We start from the raw sequence: 22,868 nt of genomic DNA on the forward strand, positions 1-22,868 counted from the left end.
CTGAAAGGATTCTGTCCGAATCCTGAAAGGATTCTGTCCGAATCCTGAAAGGATTCTGTCCGAATCCTGAAAGGATTCTGTCCGAATCCTGAAAGGATTCTGTCCGAATCCTGAAAGAAGGTTCTGTCCGAATCCTGAAAGGATTCTGTCCGAATCCTGAAAGGATTCTGTCCGAATCCTGAAAGGATTCTGTCCGAATCCTGAAAGGATTCTGTCCGAATCCTGAAAGGATTCTGTCCGAATCCTGAAAGGATTCTGTCCGAATCCTGAAAGGATTCTGTCCGAATCCTGAAAGGATTCTGTCCGAATCCTGAAAGGATTCTGTCCGAATCCTGAAAGGATTCTGTCCGAATCCTGAAAGGATTCTGTCCGAATCCTGAAAGGATTCTGTCCGAATCCTGAAAGGATTCTGTCCGAATCCTGAAAGGATTCTGTCCGAATCCTGAAAGGATTCTGTCCGAATCCTGAAAGGATTCTGTCCGAATCCTGAAAGGATTCTGTCCGAATCCTGAAAGGATTCTGTCCGAATCCTGAAAGGATTCTGTCCGAATCCTGAAAGGATTCTGTCCGAATCCTGAAAGGATTCTGTCCGAATCCTGAAAGGATTCTGTCCGAATCCTGAAAGGATTCTGTCCGAATCCTGAAAGGATTCTGTCCGAATCCTGAAAGGATTCTGTCCGAATCCTGAAAGGATTCTGTCCGAATCCTGAAAGGATTCTGTCCGAATCCTGAAAGGATTCTGTCCGAATCCTGAAAGGATTCTGTCCGAATCCTGAAAGGATTCTGTCCGAATCCTGAAAGGATTCTGTCCGAATCCTGAAAGGATTCTGTCCGAATCCTGAAAGGATTCTGTCCGAATCCTGAAAGGATTCTGTCCGAATCCTGAAAGGATTCTGTCCGAATCCTGAAAGGATTCTGTCCGAATCCTGAAAGGATTCTGTCCGAATCCTGAAAGGATTCTGTCCGAATCCTGAAAGGATTCTGTCCGAATCCTGAAAGGATTCTGTCCGAATCCTGAAAGGATTCTGTCCGAATCCTGAAAGGATTCTGTCCGAATCCTGAAAGGATTCCATCCGAATCCTGAAAGGATTCTGTCCGAATCCTGAAAGGATTCTGTCCGAATCATGAAAGGATTCTGTCCGAATCATGAAAGGATTCTGTCCCAATCATGAAAGGATTCTGTCCGAATCCTGAAAGGATTCTGTCCGAATCATGAAAGGATTCTGTCCGAATCCTGAAAGGATTCTGTTCGAATCCTGAAAGGATTCTGTCCGAATCCTGAAAGGATTCTGTCCGAATCCTGAAAGGATTCTGTCCGAATCCTGAAAGGATGCTGCCCGAATCCTGAAAGGATTCTGTCCGAATCCTGAAAGGATTCTGTCCGAATCCTGAAAGGATTCCATCCGAATCTTCATTTATGATAGGGGAGGGGTGGGCATTATGCCCTAGCTAAGCAAACACTGCGTTATTGTCTTATTTGTAACGCTATTCATCGGTATTTTTACATCATGCAACAGTTAAACAAGATAGCTAGTTGATGCCAATCAGAAATTGACAAAAATTTCAATCATATTAATAATATTCAGATTTTGAAAAAGTGGTGAGGCAAAACGCCTTTTAGCTGGCAGCTCCTAGGGAACAAAGCACCATGAGTCGGCGCATCAGCATTCTGGTATGGACAGTGCGTGGAGACGCAAGTACATTGTAGGTTAGTGCCACTAGGGCGTTTTGCCTCGCCAAAAGGGGTCGTACACTTATTACGTAAGCCATTTTTCTGGATTTTTGACCCCCCTCCCCCCCTGTAAGATATTTATCATACAAATGATTTTTTATTTATATGGAGCGTAAGATATTGGCCGACCCGCCCTCCCCCATAAGTGCTTACGTAATATATGTACGGCCCCTTAATGTTAGATGTTTCTTCAAAATGTGGAAATTTTTCGGTTTTTCCGACCTTAACATACACTATTTTGAAACTTTTTTTGCCTGACCTACATAATTTTAGATCTAGTTTTGTTACGGCCGTTTCAATGACGGTAAATATGAGGGAAACCACAAAAGGCGTTTTGCCTCGGGGGCGTTTTGGGGCCTCTTCCCCTACACAAAGTTGGGTGGAGAGAAAAGATTTGGAATGTTGCCAAAGCGGATTCGATGTATACGGGGAATTGACTGATATCTCATCGTTATTAGCTGGTTATTGAACAATTTCTCGCATGGGTAGCTGTTGTATAATTCGTAACACGTCCGTGTACTCAATGGAATAGTGTGGGTTCAAGTCCCACCGGCAGTCCAATCTTTTTTCGCAATATCTCATAAAAACGCCTTTAAATGGCAAGCTTAACTTTGTGTACCAAAATTAAACATCTTTTTCAAAAAGGGAAAATCTCACTTCCCTCACAAGTAATTAATTAACAAAAACTTAAACTATTTTATGAAAAATTCTCTCACAATCTCATTATTTTTCAAAGATTGACTTGATTCACAAAGTTCAAGCATTTGTTTTCCTTTTTTGGCAAATTTTATAAATTCATATTCGAAAAATCTTCCTATGACACGTCATTCCCGAGAAACACATTGTATGCGATACATGTGCGACCGAGTGAAGTCATATTAGAGCTGCTGCAATCAAATAAGCTTAAAAAGAGCATGCACTTTCGGTTGAATGTTGGTTCTTATTCTCGTTAACGCCAACAAAATCAAACGAGGAAAACGATTTGAACGAATAGAATTCGTACGAAAGTGTTGGCCAATCGTTGACAACAATACAATATGTATGACTAATTCTTTCTGACGACTGTGAACGGTTGTGGGATCTGTTTTTTTCGCGGATTTGGTAGGTTTCGTTGAAAAAGAAATTTGATCTGAAAATTATTTACATCTTGTGAAAGGTTTTCATAAAGTTCGGTTATATGTTTAGGTGTTAATAAAATTAAAAATCAGAAAACCGGTTTTACATTCACCAGCAACTGCTAATAAGTTAGTTTTTGATTTTGTGACAATATGAGTTACGAGCTTCAATTTGAAATCCCTATTACTAAAAATGTGAGTAATGATGCCGTACTTGTTCTACTTTCAGCGTTTATAACGTACTGAAGAAACTACTCGAACGGTAAATAATTTCTAGAGTTTTCCTTCTCGTTAGAAGTCGTTTATTGTTCCCCTTCCCAATCATTAGAACGATGACAACCGATTGATCGTCTACTTTTCATTTATATAATCTGGCTCCGTCACCATCAGATAAAATATACAAAAGCCACAACTTCAACAAAACAGACATCCACTTTATGTCGCTGAATACACCTTGATTAGAAAAGGACATCTTTCAATATGGCACCACAAGAGCATCAGATTCACTTAAGTCGAATAAACAGTATCATGTGAAGAGGAGAAAATACGTAAAAGTTTTGACAAGCTAGTCCCTTCCGGGAAAGGACGCATACTTCTTTTGCCCCAGTAGTGGTATTTCGTATTTTCTCCCATTTCCCTTCTTATTCACAAAATGTTGAACCATAGTTAGCTTTCAGTCGGTTGATGTCTCACGTATCTTATTCCTTTGCTCGCTATCCATATTCCCACCCACAGATACCCATCACGTTACGGACTGTACCTGCGGGACAAGCCAAGCCAGGTTGTGCTGCCACAGGAGCTGGAGTACGAACCGGACACAAAGCCAATCTTCTCACTGCATTAGGACTTTCGTTCAAACACACAAAAATAAATACTAATGAGCCCCAGTGTAGAGACAGTTAGCCAACCAGGTAATAATACTATTGATAGAGAACAAATATTATAAACATCGATAATCGCAAACTGATGCAGAACCCAAACAAAAAACAGGAACTCTTCCGATAGTGAACGAAAATGTTTATTATTTCTAATTAAAATATCTAATATTAAGAGAGAAAGAAGTGTAACATATTTCTATAAACGTGAAAACAGAAGGAGAATTTTCTATTAACCCGCTTATTCAACGTTCAGTCTGAAATGAACATAAATGCGCAAAAAAATCGAAAACAATATGAGTGACAGGGTATTGTAAAGAAAAAATCCGTCGATCAAGTTAGATCGACAAACAAAAAAAGTGACAATCATTCGATGTATTTCAACACAATCACAATGTATTATTTTTCCCAATCATACACAAAAAACATGTCGACGAATGAAGCGTAACCCTTCCCGAATTGAAATAGGTACCGGGACGACATGCTAGCGCTTTTCCATCACGTTTTGATGGCGATTCCAATGGTGTCAGGCGTTCCTATCTAGCTGGCTTATTATGCGGGAAAAACGACCGATGAAAAACCAGCTCCATCGGCATCTGGAAAACAACAACTGGGTAGTCCTACACAACATAAAAAGCAATCAAGTCCTGCAGGCATATTTATCTGAAATACGCAACGGCGAACGCGCGCGCGTCATTGTTGCGATGGAGCCACATCGCTTGCTTTTCTCGCAAAATTATTCGTTGGAAAATAAATAGCCGCGAACCCATGTCCCCACATACCCGGTAAATATTATTGTATTTATCGAACGATGTGCCGTGCCTGTTCCGATGAGATACGGTCGGGTACACTCGAACCTACAGGAAATTAAATGACCCTCGGTGGAACAAACAGATCAAAGCTGAATGGAAATAAAGTAAAGAAGTGCTCTTATTTCGAGTGTTGAAAATGGCTCTATGCTAATGAGTTCAAATCAATTGGAAGCGGAAAGAAAAGCCTTGTTCATTAAAGTATTTCCTGTTAATGTAGAAATATAAGCGATATTGCAACCCGGGGTAAAACACCTTGCCTTATTCTTACACTTTTGAGGGGGTCAAATGCGGAGGGGTGTAGCAACAAAAACTTATATTTAATATTAAAATAATATTAAATAATAAACTATTATATAATACAGTCGAGTCTCCACATCTCGATGTTCTATATCTCGATATCTCTCCCTATGTCGATGGTTTCCTCAGTCCCTTCAATCTACATACATTTGGGCTTTCTACATCTCGATAACCTCCCTATCTCGATATCTCTCTATCTCGATGGGTTCTGATCATATTTTGTTCAGGATTCACTCTCCTTATGTCGATATGGTCAAATTTTTAGGCTACTACACCATCTTTGGACAATAACAAGCACATCAACAACAGGAAATGGCATTTGTTTTTCATAGCAACGAGCATATGTGGATCTAGTACCCATTTCAATTTTCCTTCCATTCCTCGATCTCTCCCTATCTCGATGTTCTCTTCAATATTCATTAATTCAATAATTAATTAATAATTCCAATATTGCCGCAAAACTCTAAACCCAAAGTATTTGACAAAAATGTATCTTAAATTTTACTGCTTCCAATCCCATCATTGATTATTTATTTTATTTTAGTTAGATTTTGCAATAACATTCGTACACCCAACCAGAGAATGAATGATTTTAAGTCATTCTTTTTTCCAAATACGTTTATTTGAGATTCTTTATGACATTTACAAATTATATCTGTTAGGACCCTCTATTATCATTCTAAACCCCACGCACTCCCGAGACAAGGTTCTTTCGCATCCACTTTTAATCTTCTCAGAAATAGCGGAATAGAATCACGGAAAATGGCTAATTCACCATTTTAGGTGGCATTAAGGTGGTTATACAACAAAGCCACAAATCGGCCATCTTGGAAACCACGTGTTTTTTCTAGTGATTTTTCAAGAGCACGAATTGAGAAAACCTCAATGCCCATGGGTATGAAACATCCGTAGATCGTTTGCTTACTCATGCTTAACAATCGACTTTAATTTCAGCATTGTACGAAAATTATTACGCTAGATTTGAACTTTTGACAATAGGAGTAGAAAATCGTGTGGTGAATTTGAAATTCACCACATGACTTGATTGTATAATCACCTTAACCTTTGCATCCCCAACCTCTTTTGTGCATCATAATTTTGGTAATGTTTTTGCTCAAATTCATTCAATTTTTGACCGATTTGGTTGAAATTTTCAGACATGAACCAGAAATTATCATAGATTCAGAGGATCAATCGATTGTACATATCGGTCCACCGGTTCCGGGTTTATACGGAATCCCAGTGGGGTCTGTCGGGTGGCCATTTAGGACATTTTTGACTTTTATGTTTGTTATTCGTACCAATATCGTCTATTTATACCCGTATCATGAAGAAAACTTATTTGCTATGCATCTGAACGAATTTGGATGCATGATGGCCATACTGGAACCGGTTCCGGGACTCTAACTGGGGACATATATCAGAATACTTCGAAATGTATCATGAGGCATATCAATCATCGGTATTTTTTCTACTATCAATTTTGATCCTTTTGATCCAGTTGATCCAAATATCCCGGGACACCTGGAACCAATTCCAGGGACCCTGTGGAAGACTTGAATCCGGTTTTTGAAAAAAAAAAAAACATAGCATGCGTCATATCAAACTTCATGATTCACCATGAAAAAAATGTAGGATAACATTTTTCAGATCTTGATTCTACTTCTGGCCACTTCCGGGAAAATCCGGAAGTCGAAGGAAGCGGTTTTGAAGTTTGTTTCATTCAAGTTGAAGTTCGTTACCAAAGCTGTTAGTTGTACGCACTTTTCAATTTTTCGAAATCAGATCAAGAAAAAACAAACATAGGTTTGCCTCTAATATAAATTTGAACCTTATTGGTCATGTTTCAGGCACCCGGAACCGGATCCGGGATAGACCTGTGCGCCGATTGCAATTTAATTGGCGGCGGCGTGATGAATAATTTTGAGTAAGCGGTGGCGGCGTGCCGACTTCCCACCATTGGTGATCGGAGAAAGTGGTGCGGAATTTACTGCATCATTTCGTTCGGAAGTTCCTTCAAGAATTCCACCCGAATTTATTTTAGTAAGTTCTTTCAGGAATATCTTCGGAAGTTCGTTCAGAAATTCCTCCTGATGGTCCGTCAGAAATTCCTCCAGAAGGTCCTTCAGCAATTCCTTCAGAAATTCCTTCAGCAATTCCTCTGCAAGTTCCTTCAGCAATTCCTCCAGAAGTTCCTTCAGCAACTCCTGCGGAAGTTCCTCCAGGAATTCCTCCGGAAAATCCTTTAGTAATTCCTCTGGAATCTCCTTCAGGAATACCTCCAAAAATTTCTCCAGCAATTGATCCAAAAATACCTTCAAGAACTCCTCCGGAGTTCCTTCATTATTTCTTCCGAAAGTTTCTTTAGGAATACCCCCCGACAGTTCCATCTAAATAACACCGGAAGTTCCTCCAGGAATTCTTCCGAAAATTCCACCAGCAGTTCTTTCAACCACTTACCCGAATGTTCCTGCAGTAATTCTTCGGAGAGTTCCTTCAACAGTTCCTCCGGAAGTTCATTCAGGGATATCTCCGGAAGTTCCTTCAAGAATACCTCCGGACGTTCCTTCAAGAATACTTTCGGAATTTCCTTCAGGAATTCCTCCGGAAGTTCCTTCAGGTGTTCCTCCGGATGTTCTATCAGGAATTCTACTGGATCTTCCTTCTAGAAGCCAATTCAGGAATTGCTCTGGAAGATCCCTCAGGAATTCCTCTGGAAGTTCCTTCAAGAATTTCTCCCAGACGTTACTTCAAAAATTTCTTTAAAAGTTCCTTCAGAAAATCACCCGAAAGTTCATTTAGCAAATCCTCCGGAAGTTCCTTAAGCAAATTTTACGGAAGTTCCTACAGCAGTTACTGCCAGAAGAACTCCTGAAGGAACTTCCGGAGAAATTCTGGAAAGATCCTCAGGAAAAAATCTTGAAGGAACTTCCGCTGAAATTCCCGAAGAAACTTCAGGAGGAATTGCTCGGGGATTTTCCGGAGGAATTCCTGAAGGAACTGCTGAAGGTATTCCTGAAAGAAGGAGGAATTCCTGAATTTCAGAAGGATCTTCCGTAGAAAATTCTGAAGGAAGTTCCGAAAGAATTCCTGAAGGAACTTCCTAAGGAATTCCTGAAGAAACTTCCTAAGGAATTCCTGCATAAACTTCCTAAAGAACTCCTAAAGGAAATTCCAGCGGAATTGCTGAAGGAACATCCAAAGGAATTCTTGAAGGAACTTCCGAAGAAAATCCTGAAGTAACTTCCAGAGACATTTTTTAAAGAACATTCGGAGGAATTCCTAAAAGATCTTTTGGATGAATTGCTGAAGGAACTTCCAGAGGAATTCCTGGAGGAACTTCAGGAGGAATTCCTGGAGGAACTTCAGGAGGAATTCCTGGAGGAACTTCCGGAGGAATTCCTGGAGGAACTTCCGGAGCAATTCCTGGAGGAACTTCCGGAGCAATTCCTGGAGGAACTTCCAGAGGAATTCCTGGAGGAACTTCCGGAGGAACTCCTGGAGGAACTTCCGGAGGAACTTCCGGAGAAATTCCTGGAGGAGCCTGGAGGAACTTCCGGAGGAATTCCTGGAGGAACCTGGAAGAACCTGGAATTCCTGGAAAGTTAATTCTTCTAATTCTGGAAATCAATTCTCTCCTTGGCTGCTTACCTTACTCCTATTAGCCGTGGATAATATCTTTAGGAAAACTTCTCTGGGGGCTTCGGAAAAACTATGAGGGAAATTCCGAGTTGATTGGATGCAACGCCAGTCCAGCCAGTGAGGTCGAGGTCAGTGGATATTAATGAAAATATTGCGAATTATTCAATTTTTGCCTCGGCTGCCCACTTCGCACCTATTAGCCGTGAAAAATCTCTTCAGGAAAACTTCACTGGGGGCTCTGGGAAAACTCTGAGGGAAATTCCTAGTTGATTGGATGCAACGCCAGTCCAGCTAGTGAGGTCGAGGTCACTGGATATTAATAAAAATATTGCGAATTAAACAATTTTTGCCTCGGTTGCCCACTTCGCACCTATTAGCCGTGTAAGATCTCTTCAGGAAAACTTCACTGGGGGCTCTGGGAAAACTCTGAGGGAAATTCCGAGTTGATTGGATGCAACGCCAGTCCAGCCAGTAAGGTTAAGGCCACTGGATATTAATGAAAATTATTCGAAATAATCAATTCTTGCCTCGGCTGTCCACCTCGTACATATAAGCCGTGGAAAATATCTTCAGGAAAACTTCACTGGGGGCTCTGGGAAAACTTCGAGGAAATTTTCACTCCAGCCAGTGTGATCATATGCTTACTGGCTGGTATGGCGCTGGATATCTTCCTGTACTAAAATGATTTTAGAACAATAAATTTACTGGCTGGTATGGTACTGGATAACTTCTTTGAGCTATCAAAGTGAGCGAAAAATGGTTATCATATGGTTATCAAAGTTAGCGAAAATAGTGATTTCTCCCCGAAAGTTTTCGTGAAGGAGCATCATGTGCTCCTGAGATTGAGTGAGCATTATGAACCCTGTGTGTGGTAGATTGCATGAGGTACCTATATAACCGAAATTCGTTTTGCCTAAATTAACCTAATACCACATAACATATGTGTAACTCGGGTTGTAAAAGTTGTACCCTTATAACACTTTTTATTTGTTATACGGAACATCGAAACGTCAAAAGATAGTATAACAGTATTTGATCTAGCAAGGGGTCACGCGACTTATATTGTATATCTGAATACGATTCGCACCGGAATTATAAAAAAGATTTTCCCTAGTGGCGTTGGGTGTTTAGGAGCAGAAATTGTTTTTTTGACGTAGGACTTACGTCTCTCTTTACTATACCGGGTGTCATTTCAAAATATTCAAATCGACCGCGTTACGCTGGGTTGAAAGATTTTAAACGTTAATAGCGTTCGTCTCAGTGGACGAATTTCTGCGGTAAGCCCCTCAATCGACAGATTTCAAGTATGCCTTTCATGTCCGACCCGACAGACCCGAAAAACTTGATTCAATAGGCATGAAACTGTTTTCAATGAAAAACATTGAGATCAAGGGAACCTATAAATATGAGTACCGCATAATTCTTGCATCATTCCATTACCACGTTCTGATTGGTGCAGACACCAGCGAATGAGCAGCCGCTGGGTCTGCCGAGAAGCCATAAAATAGCGCAACGCGATTTTTTCCTTTCATTCTGACCGGGACAAGCGAAGCAACTGCATCATCGATGGAACAGCACTTTTAGTAGGGAATGAAGTCTGCACCGACCGCTTTTTCGGCTCGTCACCATCGAAGCGACCATCATCATCCGAAACCTAGCCAGCACATCAGCAGTCCACCCTACAGACCCGACAAAGCAGCAATGCTGAGCAGATACCGGCAGCAGCAGCAGAGTCGAGCCGAGACCGGCCGGCATCGGTGCTGAGCCGAGACAGGCTGAAGAAAAGCCACATGATGCAGCATGTATGTCCAAAAAACAGACGGTTCTTCCGAGAGCCAATAATAGAGATCAATATCAATGCTTTCAATACCCTTCGGGATAGAAATTGTACTTGGGTGCCAAATCCAATATTCTAGAGATAAAATTTTATGCGTGATTTTCATAAATAGCGTCAAAACTAACAGTAGATATTTTTTTTCTGATTTAACCGCGAAGTGGACGAAGGACTTCGCTTGACCATGCCTTTAAAGATTCATATGATGTCCAAATCTCTCACTTAATCTTATTTGGATAAAGAAAACACCGATTACAGCTAAAACATTAATAAACTATCAATCGATTTTTCATCAAATGTTGGATTTTTTGGCATTGATCAAGAAATATCTAGATAAACATTGTTTGCTACTGACCGCACACAAAGCGAACGTGACTGAATGATCGTCCCATGTTACCAATTCTAAATCTTATCACCCGAAATCCCATGTCCGGGTGTTTCCTTCCTTCTACTTCTAACAATGTTGTCTCAGAAAAGAACACGTACTTCCCACCTGAACTGCAATTCTAAGCTCGCTTGCCCGGCTTATTGGCCTGTATCTAGCGAAAGGTCCCGTTAGGAAATAGACGCCAGCAGCGAGCAACAAGCGTAAAAAAGAAGAAGCCCTTCTCGAACGCGTTGATGATGATGACGCTTTGGCTGACAAAGAAGCGGGATACAAGACACTAGCTGATTGGCCCACCAATTGGGAAGCAGAGAAGATTCAAAATAAGGTATAAAAGAAAAGTGCATTCGCTCGCAGAGCATTCAGTCTTTTTTATACCATCACTAGAAATTCGCGGTTATTTGAAAAGATCGTTTTCTTACTTTTTGGACTTAGCCGAAGCAAACAGCCTTTTTCAAGGCTCTAAGAGTTAAAAATAATGTTCTCCTTCAGTCGCTATCGCACAGATTAGAAGGCTCTTCAGTGGAAAAGTTGAGATACAGTCTACATCCCCTGCTGAGCCAACTTGTAGTTTATTTCAGGCAGTCCTTCAGTGGGAAGGTTGCCACTGTCGAGGCTAATATTTCGTGACCGGACAGATACTTCCTGAATTTTTTTTTATGATTCTTGTTCGAGGTAGATTTGATTTCTGTGTCGGTTTGATGAGAAGATTTTACCAAGGAATGGTATGCAACGCCGATTATTTAGCCAAAATAGTTGATGTGAGAAATTTGGACATATTATGTATCTTAAAGGCATGGTCAAGTCAAGTCCTACGTCCACTTAGCGGTTATGTCACAGACATTACCCACTGTTCGTTTTTTTTGATGATTTTTGTTCGAGGTAGATTTGATTTCTGTGTCGGTTTGATGAGAAGATTTTGCCAAGGAATGGTATGCAACGCCGATTATTTATCCAAAATAGTTGATGTGAGAAATTTGGACATATTATGTATCTTAAAGGCATGGTCAAGTCAAGTCCTACGTCCACTTCGCGGTTATGTCACAGACATTACCCACTGTTCGTTTTTTACGCTTGTTGCTCGCTGCTGGCGTCTATTTCCTAACGGGACTTCGTTTGATACAGCCAATAAGCCGTGTGCGGGTTCTTTTCTGAGACAACATTGTTAGTAGTAGAAGGAAGGAAACACCCGGACATGGGATTTCGGGTGATAAGATTTAGAATTGGTAACATGGGACCAAGGATGTTAACGATCATTCAGTAATTTGCGTTCGATCATTTAGTAGTTTGTCAATAACACATTCTAGAAGCTGAATCTCAAAATATGTTGTATGGTGGACTTCTAGTGCGAAGGTTTCTCTACAACTCTGCCTAATGGTTCGTTGCTTGATTTCCACTAGTAACGGAGTTATAGCTATAGTTTCAGTAACTTAGACTAAATGATAACAAATTTCCAATCATTTAGTTTAAGTTACTGCAACTAGCGCTCTAACTCCGTTATTAGTTGAATTCTAATAACAAACCATTAGGCAAAGTTGTAGAAAAACCTTCACACTAGAAGTCCACCATACAACCTATTTTGAAATTCAGTCTCAGGAATGTGTTATTGACAAACTACTAAATGATCGAACGCAAATTACTGAATGATCGTTAACATCCTTGCATGGGACGATCATTCGCTATTTATGAAAATCACGCATAAAATTTTATCACTATAATGTTGGATTTGGCACCCAATTACAATTTCTATCCCGAAGGGTATTGAAAGCTTTGATATTGATCTCTATCATTGGTTCTCTGAAGAACCGTTTGCTTTTTGGACATACATGCTGCATCATGTGGCTTTTCTTCAGCCTGTCTCGGCTCATCACCGATGCCGGCCGGTCTCGGCTCGACTCTGCTGATGCTGCTGCCGGTATCTGCTCAGCATTGCTGCTTTGTCGCGTCTGTAGGGTGGACTGCTGCTGTACTGGCTAGGTTTCGGCTGACGATGGTGGCTTCGATGACTTCATTCCCTGCTAAAAGGTGTGAGTGCTGTTCAATCGATGATGCGGTTGCTTCGCTTGTCCCGGTCAGAATGAAAGGAAAAAATCGCGTTGCGCTATTTTATGGCTTCTCGGCAGACCCAGCGGCTGCTCATTCGCTGGTGTCTGCACCAATCAGAACGTGGTAATGGAATGATGCAAGAATTATGCGGTACCCATATTTATAGGTTCCCTTGATCTCAATGTTTTTCATTGAAAACAGTTTCATGCCTATTGAAACAAGTTTTTCGGGTCTTATCAAGCATGAACATGAAAGGCATACTTGACATCTGTCGATTGAGGGGCTTACCGCAGAAATTCGTCCACTGAGACGAACGCTATTAACGTTTAAAATCTTTCAACACAGCGTAACGCGGTCGATTTTAATATTTTGAAATGACACCCGGTATAGTAAAGAGAGACGTAAGTCCTACGTCAAAAATATTTGGTAGGCGTACTAGCGAACACCATCCATCATAACCGGTACCATATAGTTTTTCATGAAAAGTTCCTAATTTTGAGAAATCCCGCGTTAGATGTCTTTCGCCATATACTTTTCTGGAGGTTAACTCATGCCGTCTATTTGCGCATATACGATAGTGCCTGGCTGTGGAAGTGGCGGGTAGAAAATCAGCCACTGTCAATAATTTGACGAGTCTGATAGCTCTCCCACGTAAACCAACATCATCAATAGGTAGTGGAAACCTTCACCTACCTATTGATGGTGTTGGTTTGCGTGGGAGAGCTATCAGATTCGTCAAATCGTCGTTTGAATCTATGTTTACAAAAGCAGATAAGTCGTTTTGAAAATTTTGTCTTGACTTGATCAGTGTTGTCATTGACAGTCTATCGTCACACCGCCCGCCGCCGAGCCGCGCTTACTGTCCGGTAGGCTTCTCCTTTGTGCGGTGGCCTCGACGTCGACAATTCCGGACCGAAAATGCCGATGATGCTGACGATTCTGCCTTGCTCTTGAGAAAACTTAAGTTTGCGATAGCGTGGTTGAGACGATGGAGCAACACTTCGAAAGTTCTGGCGATGCTGTGGTTGCTTTGCCTGTTCTTGTCAGATCTCAGGGTTAGATTGAGAGGAAAAAAATCGTGCTGCGCTTTTTTATGCCTTCCTGACCAAGCGAGAGCTCATTCGCTGACGTCTGCACCAATCAGAGCGTGGCAATGGAATGATGCAAGAATGATGCGGTACTCATATTTATAGGGTCTCGTGAATTCAATATTTTGCTTTGAAAACAGTTTTGGGCCTATTGAAACAAGTTTTCGGATATTATCAAGCATGAATATGAAAGGCAGACTTGAAAGCTGTTGATTGAGTGGTTAACTGCAGAAAACTGTTCAATAGGGCAAAAGCTATTAACGTTTGAAATCTTTCAACACAGCGTAACGCGGTCGATTTAAAAAATTTGAAATGACACCCGGTATAGTAAAGAGAGACGTAAGTCCTACGTCAAAACATATCAAATGCTCATTTATTGCCATGAGAATATTTATTAATCGCATTTCTCAAACAATTCCCATATGTGGCGTTTCTCACAGTGGTGTGGCATCGCACCCGAATTTGACTTTTTTTTCTAACATGTATTTAACCGACTTTTTGTCTTTCAAAAGTCTTCTACACTATGTATCCTTAAACTATCAATAACAACAAGTAGAGTTTCGTTTATCGGATTATTTTTAAGAAATATTGATTTTTAAAAAGGTGATGCCTCACCTGGATTCACCCTCAGTTAAATGTTCAATGCACATTTTTGGTGTTTTCTGTTTCCTTTTCACATGTCGTTGAAATTGCTCTACTTTTGGTAAAGAGTATTCGGAATACTATCAACCCAAAAGCAATGTTCTAATAATGAAAAGAATGCCATGAAAAGAGATAACATTAATATCGTCTATCGTAATAACCTATTCAGATTACGAGTTCATGGCATGATAAAGATTATCTTGATTTCAATGTTGAATCATCACATTTTCATTTAATATAATATCCAAATTGGAAACACCTCACAGTTGCGATGCTCTCCTGCATTATGATAAGCGAGTTTGCTTTCGTACGATTGATAATTTTTAATGTTGCTTCTAATCTATCTATTTTGTGATTGTTGCGCATCGTAGACAAACATTGGTATATCCCTCGTCATCCTTTCGAAAAAAAACGAAGACTGCGTACATAAAGATTCGTTCCAAATGTTCAACAGTTCTAAGGGATATACTTTTCTACACATATTGAATAAAATCTTGATTTTTAACATTCTGACTCAAAAATATTATATCAATTTAAGATGAATTTTATTTTCGTATGATAAATAAGTGAAAAAAGGCGAACATTTCATCAAAAATCGCCTGAAAATAGAAGTTTACCCTACAAATAAATCAAATTAGATTTCATCAAATATAAATTGGTTTGTAACAGCATAGGAGTGACTTTCTTTTGGATGCAATCCGTCATTTTTAAGAACAATGTAATAAATTGATGATAGAAAAATAAATATCTTTATACTTCGGCTACAGATCTTGCTCTTTGTAGTCTTTGGAAAAAGTGTTATAATTTTCTGATCATATGGTATTTGTTTACACTTGAAAATGACAGAACGATGTTCCCGTTCCTAATTATAACAGTTTTGGCTCATCAAAAGGGGGTCAAGTTTTGGATTTGATTGTGTTCGAAGATCCACTTATGTTATGTGCTAATACTCTTTCTCTATAGTCATACCAAGAGACGGTGAGAGTTGATAATTCCAACCAGAGAAATTATGCTACATGGGGAGAAATAGGGTAAAACGCATCAATGACCTATTTTTAGTCCTAACATTACCGCAGGTTTGCCACATATACAGATTTTTCTGTACACTCAACCCTCTTTTTTTACGGCAGTTTTTTTACGTCACTTCGCTTTACGGCCTCCTTTTTACGGCGCGTGACTTGAAAAGAATTTGAAACATTATTGACAGCCAAAAGTAAGCCTATAAGAAGGCACTCTTTGAAACCAAAAGAACAATGTAGATGCTTTGTATATTCATCATTTGCCTTCAACTATTGTTCCATTCCAGGTCATCCAAGAAATTCCTGGAGTATACACGCGTAACCAAAGACCTACACACTTAAAATAAATCGCAGATTTCTGTGAAATTTCACCGAAATCTCAACAGCAGAACTGTTCGGTAAAAATTTTACAGATTTTTTGGTGGTTTTGACAGTTGAACAAAGGAAAATACCGTAGAAAATCGGTGAAATAATTACCGAACAAATCTGCTGTTGAGATTTCGGTGAATTGAAGCAAAATTCACCGAAATCTGTGAAATGATTTAAGTGTGTAAGGCCTACAAGCGTAACGAAAGAGCTGTCTCTTTTTAAAACTGGTTCATGTCCTACATGATATATAAAACCAAATACCGTCCCAGGTCATCCGAGAATTCTCTGGAGTATCAAATCCAGGCATATGAGTTGTTTTAAGATCTCCAAATTATCCTGGAGTTTGAACCAAATGTTCTGCTGAATCAACCAAGGCTTCCATGATATCCCCAGACGCGGTAACAACCGTTCACTTGCATCTCAAATGTAGGCATATGAACTGTTCTAAGATTTCCAAATTATCGTGGAGTTTGTATCAAATGGTCTGCGGAATCAACCAAGGCTTTCATAATGTCCCAACTCCGAGTATTTTTCTTTCACTTGCGTCTCAAATTCAGACATATGGGATGTAGTAAGATCTCCAAATCGTCCTGAAGTTTGAATCAAATGGTCTGCCGAATCAACCAAGGCTTTCATGATGTCCCCAGCCGTGGTATCAACCCAATTATGTCCTCCGAGTATTTTTCTTTCACTTGCGTCTCAAATCCAGACATATGAGATGTTGTAAGATTTCCAAATCGTCCTGGAGTTTGAATCAAATGGTCTGCCGGAGCAACCAAGGCTTCCATGATGTCCCCAGCCGCGGTATCAACCCAATTATGTCCTCCGAGTATTTTTCTTTCACTTGCGTCTCAATTCCAGACATATGAGATGTTGTAAGATTTCCAAATGGTCCTGAAGTTTGAATAAAATGGTCTACCGAATCAACCAAGGCTTCCATGATGTCCCCAGCCACGGTAACAATACAATTATGTCCTCCGAGTATTTGTCGTTCACTCGCGTCTCAAATGTAGGATATGAGTTGTTCTAAGATCTCCAAATTATCCCGAAGTTTGTATCAAATAGTCTACCGGATCAACCAAGGCTTCCATGATGTCCCAGGCCTCGGTATCAGCGCAATTATGTCCTCCGAGTATTTTTCGTTCGCTCGCGTCTCAAATTTAGGCATATGAGTTGTTCTAAGATCGCTAAATTGTCCTGGAGTTTGAATCAAATAGTCTGCCGAATCAACCAAGGTTTCCATGATGTCCCCAGCTGCGGTATCAATCCATTTATGTCCTTCGAGTATTTTTCTCTCACTTGCGTCTCAAATCCAGGCATATACAAAACACATGCATGGGCTCTGAGGACACGGACTAGAGGACTGAGGACTATTTGTCCACACTCCAGGTCAATTTGGAAGGCCTAGAATATCGCATCACGTGTACAAAAAATGTGCTTGGAGGACGCGATTGGTTGCATAACTGTGCTGGGGACGGACATAGGGCAGATTGGAGAACCTGAACATGTCATCTTCATGAATAAATTATGTACATGTAGTCGGATGACATAATTGGGAACCGAGGTGAGACAGCCTAGGGCTGAAAGCCTCGCTTATAAAGATAAAAAAAATTGGGAACACATCTTCATTAGGGACATAGTTCCAGGCGAGGTTGATTTGGTAGACTATTTGGTTCCTACTCTAGGGCAATTTGTAGGATCGCAAGTTAACTATCAATACTTGGAGAACACAATTGGGGTGATACCGTTGCTAAGGACATCATGCAAGCCGTTGTTCATTTGGTAAGTCATCTAAATACACTTAGTGGACATAATGGCGTTGATATCTTGGCTGGAGGCATGATGCAAGCCTTGTTTGATTCAGTAGACCATTTGATTCAATCTATATGTAGAACAATTGGGAGATCTTACAATATCTTACATGGTAGAATTTAAGACGTAATTCGAAAGCTATCCAAATTCCAGGACAACTTTGAGATCTTACAACACCTCATATGCCTTGATTTGAGACAAGTGAAAGACATATACTCGGCGATCAAAATTGATTTGATGCCGCGACTGAAGGCATCATGGAAGCCTTGGTTAATTTGGTAGACCATTTGATTCAAACTCCAGGACGATTTGGAGATCTTACTACATCTTACATGCTAAAATTTGAGACGCAAGTGAAAGACAAAATTGGGTTCACACCGTGGCTGGGGACTTCGTGAAAGCCTTGTTTGATTCGGTAGACCATTTGATTCAAGGATAATTTGGAGATCTTAAAACCTCTCATATGCCTGGATTTGAGACGTAACGGAAAGGCAAATAATCGGAGGACATAATTGAATTGATATCACAACTTAGGACATCATGAAAGCTTTGGTTGATTTGATAGACCATTTGATTTAAACTCTAAGACAATTTGGAGATCTTACAACATTTCAAATGCCTGTATTTGAGACGTTAGTGAAAGACAAATACTCAGAAGAGAAAATTAGGTTGACACCGCGGCTGGGGACATCATGGAAGCCTTGGTTGATTCTGCAGACCATTTGATTCAAACTCCAGGACAATATGGAGACCTTAAAATATCTCATATACCTGGACTTGGAACTCAAGTGAAAGACAAATACTCGGAGGGCATGATTTTAATGATACCGTGGCTGAGGACATTATGGAAGCCTTGGTTGATTCATTAGACCATTTGATTCAAACTCTAGGAAAATTTGGAGGTCTTATAACACCTCATATGTCTTGTTTTGAGACGCAAGTGAAAGACAAATACTCGGAGAACATGATTGAGTTGAACCGCGACTGACGACATCATGGAAGCCTTGGTTGAATTTGTAGACTATTTAATTCATACTCCAGGACAATTTGGAAATCTCACAACACCTCGTATGTCTTGTCCTGAGATGCAAGTGAAAGACAAATCCTCGAAGTACATATTTGGGTTGATACCACGGCTTAGGACATCATGAAGTCTTTGGTTGATTCGATAGACCATTTGATTCAAACTCCAGGACAATTTGGAGATCATACAACATCGCATATGCCTGCATTTGAGACGTAAGTGAAAGACCAATACTCAGAAGACAAAATTTGGTTGACACCGCGGCTGGGGACATCGTGGCAGCCTTGGTTAATTCGGTAGACTATATGATTCGCACTCCAGGACAATTTGGAGATCTTAAAACATCTCATATGCCTGGACTTGAGACTTGAGATTGAGATGATACCGTGGCTGAGGACATCATGCAAGCCTCAGTAGCTTCGGCGAACCATTTGATTCAAATTCCAGGACAATTTGGAGATCGTATAACATCTCATATCCCTGAATGTGGAGAGATCGTACAATACCTCATATGTATGACACAAGTGAAAGTATTTAAAAGTATCCAACGATCAATAAATTAACTGTAATACTAGAAATTTTAGCAAAAATTCTTTTTACGTCACATTCGGTTTATGTCCCCCCAATAAGTGACGTAAAAAGAGGGTTGAGTGTATTTTACAGATTTTTGAGGTAAGGCTATATAGAGATATACAGATGTTTGGAAAATTTGCAGATTTTACAGATTTCTTGATGATTTCAGTACCAAACATTATTGTTAATTTATTTTATGCTACGCTAAAATGATCTTATTAAAAACCATTTTGAGATTAACTAAATTTCAGTTTAAAAATGTAGAACATGTGCTCTCTGGTAGGTTTTGTTCTTTATTTGCAATTTTTGCAGATTATATATTTACATGTGGTCTCAGAATATGCTTTAAAAATAATATTTAAGAATCAAGTCTAACTATCATAGATCCTATCTGAAATGCTTTAAAACAGTTTATCAGTGCTTCTTTTCTGTGTGGCTGAATATTAGTCCCATAAAATTGTTGTGCATATGGCTATATTGGATCCGTGGCATATGTTTTTCGTAAATGATCAAATATTAAACATTGAAAAACCAAACATTGTTACTTGTATTCCTTTAGGTATTTGTAATCTTTGGAAAGAAATGTGCAAACAATTGCTAAATATAGACATGTCTGACTTGTAGTTCCGCATAGTATTCCCGGACTTAATCTTTTCAAAACTAACTTTATTTAAGACGATTTTGATTTGGTTCAGATGGATACAGATTTGCAATACAGATTTTTTGACTTGAGATACAGATATAAAGATTTTCTGGGACAAAAATACAGATTTAAATGTGGCCACCTAAATTCTTATTAGAATTTACTAATTCATTCATTTCGAAAGCTACCTCAAACCTACAATAATACAGCGGTACATAGTATTAAATTTAATTCACTTCACGTTGCGCAGCTTTGTTTATCAGGTCGTCGTCGGTCAACTTCTCGAACGGCAGCAAACATATGCGGGATGACTGTCGTTTATATACAGCACCACTAGGAGTGCGAACTTTCATTACCCTGACCACTTCGTCCGGACCACCGGGTAGACTTCGGTGATGCGAGTCAGTGGCCATGCGGTGGCAGAAATTCCGTCCTCTTTGAGGATCACCGTTTGACCTCCTTTAAGGTGAAGGTGGGTTGAGTACCAAAACAAAGCTTTGAAAGTATTTGTACAATAAAAACTGTCATATACTGTAGTAGTATTGGTGTCGTATTAAAAAAAAACAAAGAATATTACTAGGGTGGTTCAAAAAACGACCCAGCACCACCACGCTCACTCGATTCCGTCCCATGCTCCGAGTGTCCTCCAAAAACCGATTTGAACAAAAAGTAGTTGAGCGCATGCCGGTTCAAGTTTGTATGAAAACTAGTATGGAAACTAAACCTTTTATTACACTGGCTACAGTGCCTCCCCTCCATACGCTGGCGAAAAGAGAACCCACATAGCTGAAAGCAACATTCCAGGGACTTTACTGAAAGAAAACCGCACCGCAGGAAAGATCCATTGATTACGTAAGGGGTCGTAAGCTTATTACGTAAGCAATTTTTCTGGGTTTCTCGATCCCCCCCCTCCTCCCTTGTAATATTTTTTTCATACAAATTATTTTTTATTTATATGGATCGTAAGATATTGACCAACCCCCCCCCTCCCCCATAAGTGCTTACGTAATATGTGTACGGCTCCTAACGCAAAAATAGCATTTTATACCCCACTCACCCCCATGTCACACTTTTTGTATGAAGCATCTGCCACTGGTGCGATAGTGTAGACTAGACTAGACTAGCAGTATCTGCCCCTGGTGCGATAGATATCACAGACAAATTCTGGGTATTTTGTTGAATTGCACGTTTCACTGATGCCTTCTGAGAAGCCTAATTATCATGCTAAAGATTCGCAACCTCGATTAAAATCGACTCGCAACTATTGGAACGACCATTCAATATGGATTGTCTATGGAGCTGAAGCCCTTGAATATTTCATCTAGTCATATGGTCTCCCCCCTCGCCAGGGCCCAATGACGAAGCACCACAATCAGAATAATGTTACATTCAACCTCGCCATACAAACTGTCATACAAACCTGAAACGACTTGTGCACGGTAAGCCTCTACTCAAACCAACCTAAACCATCGGATGACACCCAAATTATAAATCACAATCGACTGAGCGTGGCGGAGCAAAATTATTTTTTGAGCCACCCTAATTATTAGTTTGCTGCTGCCGGTGCCGTTGTTTACATTCGCTCCGCGATCAGTTTTTAATCGTTTTTTTCGGTCAAAAATAGCAGTTTATATTAAGTTTTCGGTTTAAACAAGTGACTGATTTCGAAAAGTGATGTTTAATTTGCATTCCATCAACATTTCGGGCTCCTCATGTGTGGAGAAGTGAGTGAAAACTTGATTTTTTCAGTGCCATTTGAGAAGAAGTGAAGTGCAGTGATAAGCCCACCAAATCGCGAACGGCTAATAAATTGGCACGAAACTGCCGATTTATGATATTATTCGAGCCGAAATGCATATGACTCTTTGGATAAACATGTTCATTATCACGGGAAGTGAATAAATATGCTGTGAGCAGGTTAGTAATTTGAATATTAAACTTTTGTTCGATGCTGTTCGATGCATTCGAATGTTGGTAGGAGAGGAGTGCGGGAGGTGTGGGGTTGGCCCGTGGAGGGTCCGGTGCCATATTGGCGGCCATCGTGGTACTCTTTCAACTATGTCCTTAAGACGTGTTGAAGGGTATCGTTGGTTTTGGTTATGGAGCTGCGAGATGTATTCGCGCCTCCATCGAGGCCAGCGTTGTTGTACTAGCTGCTGCAATGCTTGGTAGTGATGCAGCCGATTCACGGGTACATCGGTGTAATCTGGGTCAGGTATCGCGAGTAACGACGACCCGGTGAGGAAATGCTCAGGCGTGACCACGTCCAACTAATCTGGATCCTCAGACAACGGTCGCGATTTCATTAGCCGCCTCGATTTGGTTGAGAATCATGGCCATGTCCTCGCACGATAGATTCCGCTGGGCTAACACCCGGATAAGAGTCGTTTTAGCCGACTTTACGACAGCCTCCCAAACGACCGCCAAAATTTGGTGCTTGTGGCGGGATAAATCTCTAAACGATTTCTCGCTGTAAAGTTTCGTGGTAAATTGCGGGTGCAGCGTTTGGATCGCGCAGTAGATCATAAAGTTCCCGAAGCTGGTTGCTGGCACGGCAATGTATGCCTTCTGCGATGCTGCTCGATGATGTACGGGCTTGAGGTAGACAGGCCCACAGTAGTCCACGCCAGTGATAGCAAAAGGGCGAGAAGGTGTTGTACGTTGGTTTTGAAGTTGACTAGGGGGTTGGGATATATGGACAGGGTTGCTTCGGAAGAAACGAATGCAACTCCGGAATGTGTGTGTTGCCAATGCATTACCACGTCACGGGCATAGTTCTTGCCGAATTTGAGCGAGTGTCTTACTTACGAGTGGCTTACTTTGGAAGGCCACACTTCACGAAAGGATCCACCATAATCAATATCTATTTCATTCCACAGATTGTTTCCAATTTTCATCGGCCGTGCCAAATCCTATTACGCGAGGGAGGGACATCGTGCTGTGGAGACGCTTGTTAGCAA

General features: G+C 40.5%; 1 protein-coding gene across 4 annotated transcripts in view; it reads left to right on the forward strand.

Annotated features, from left to right (window-relative positions):
- LOC134207624 (uncharacterized) overlaps positions 1 to 4,671 on the forward strand; it is a 56,782-nt gene extending 52,111 nt beyond the window's left edge. For 3 of the 4 annotated variants that reach the window (XM_062683357.1, XM_062683359.1, XM_062683360.1), the window contains 2 exons: positions 3,077 to 3,109; positions 3,583 to 4,671. In XM_062683357.1, the coding sequence (XP_062539341.1) occupies positions 3,077 to 3,109; positions 3,583 to 3,691 (142 nt within the window). In that variant the 3' untranslated portion in view covers positions 3,692 to 4,671. The remainder of the gene's footprint in view (positions 1 to 3,076; positions 3,110 to 3,582) is intronic. The other variant, XM_062683361.1, reaches the window with a different exon arrangement.
- The last annotated feature ends 18,197 nt before the right edge of the window (positions 4,672 to 22,868 follow it).

This window comes from Armigeres subalbatus, chromosome 1 (genome assembly GCF_024139115.2).
Source record: "Armigeres subalbatus isolate Guangzhou_Male chromosome 1, GZ_Asu_2, whole genome shotgun sequence".
In the NCBI taxonomy this organism is placed as follows: Eukaryota; Metazoa; Arthropoda; class Insecta; order Diptera; family Culicidae; genus Armigeres; species Armigeres subalbatus.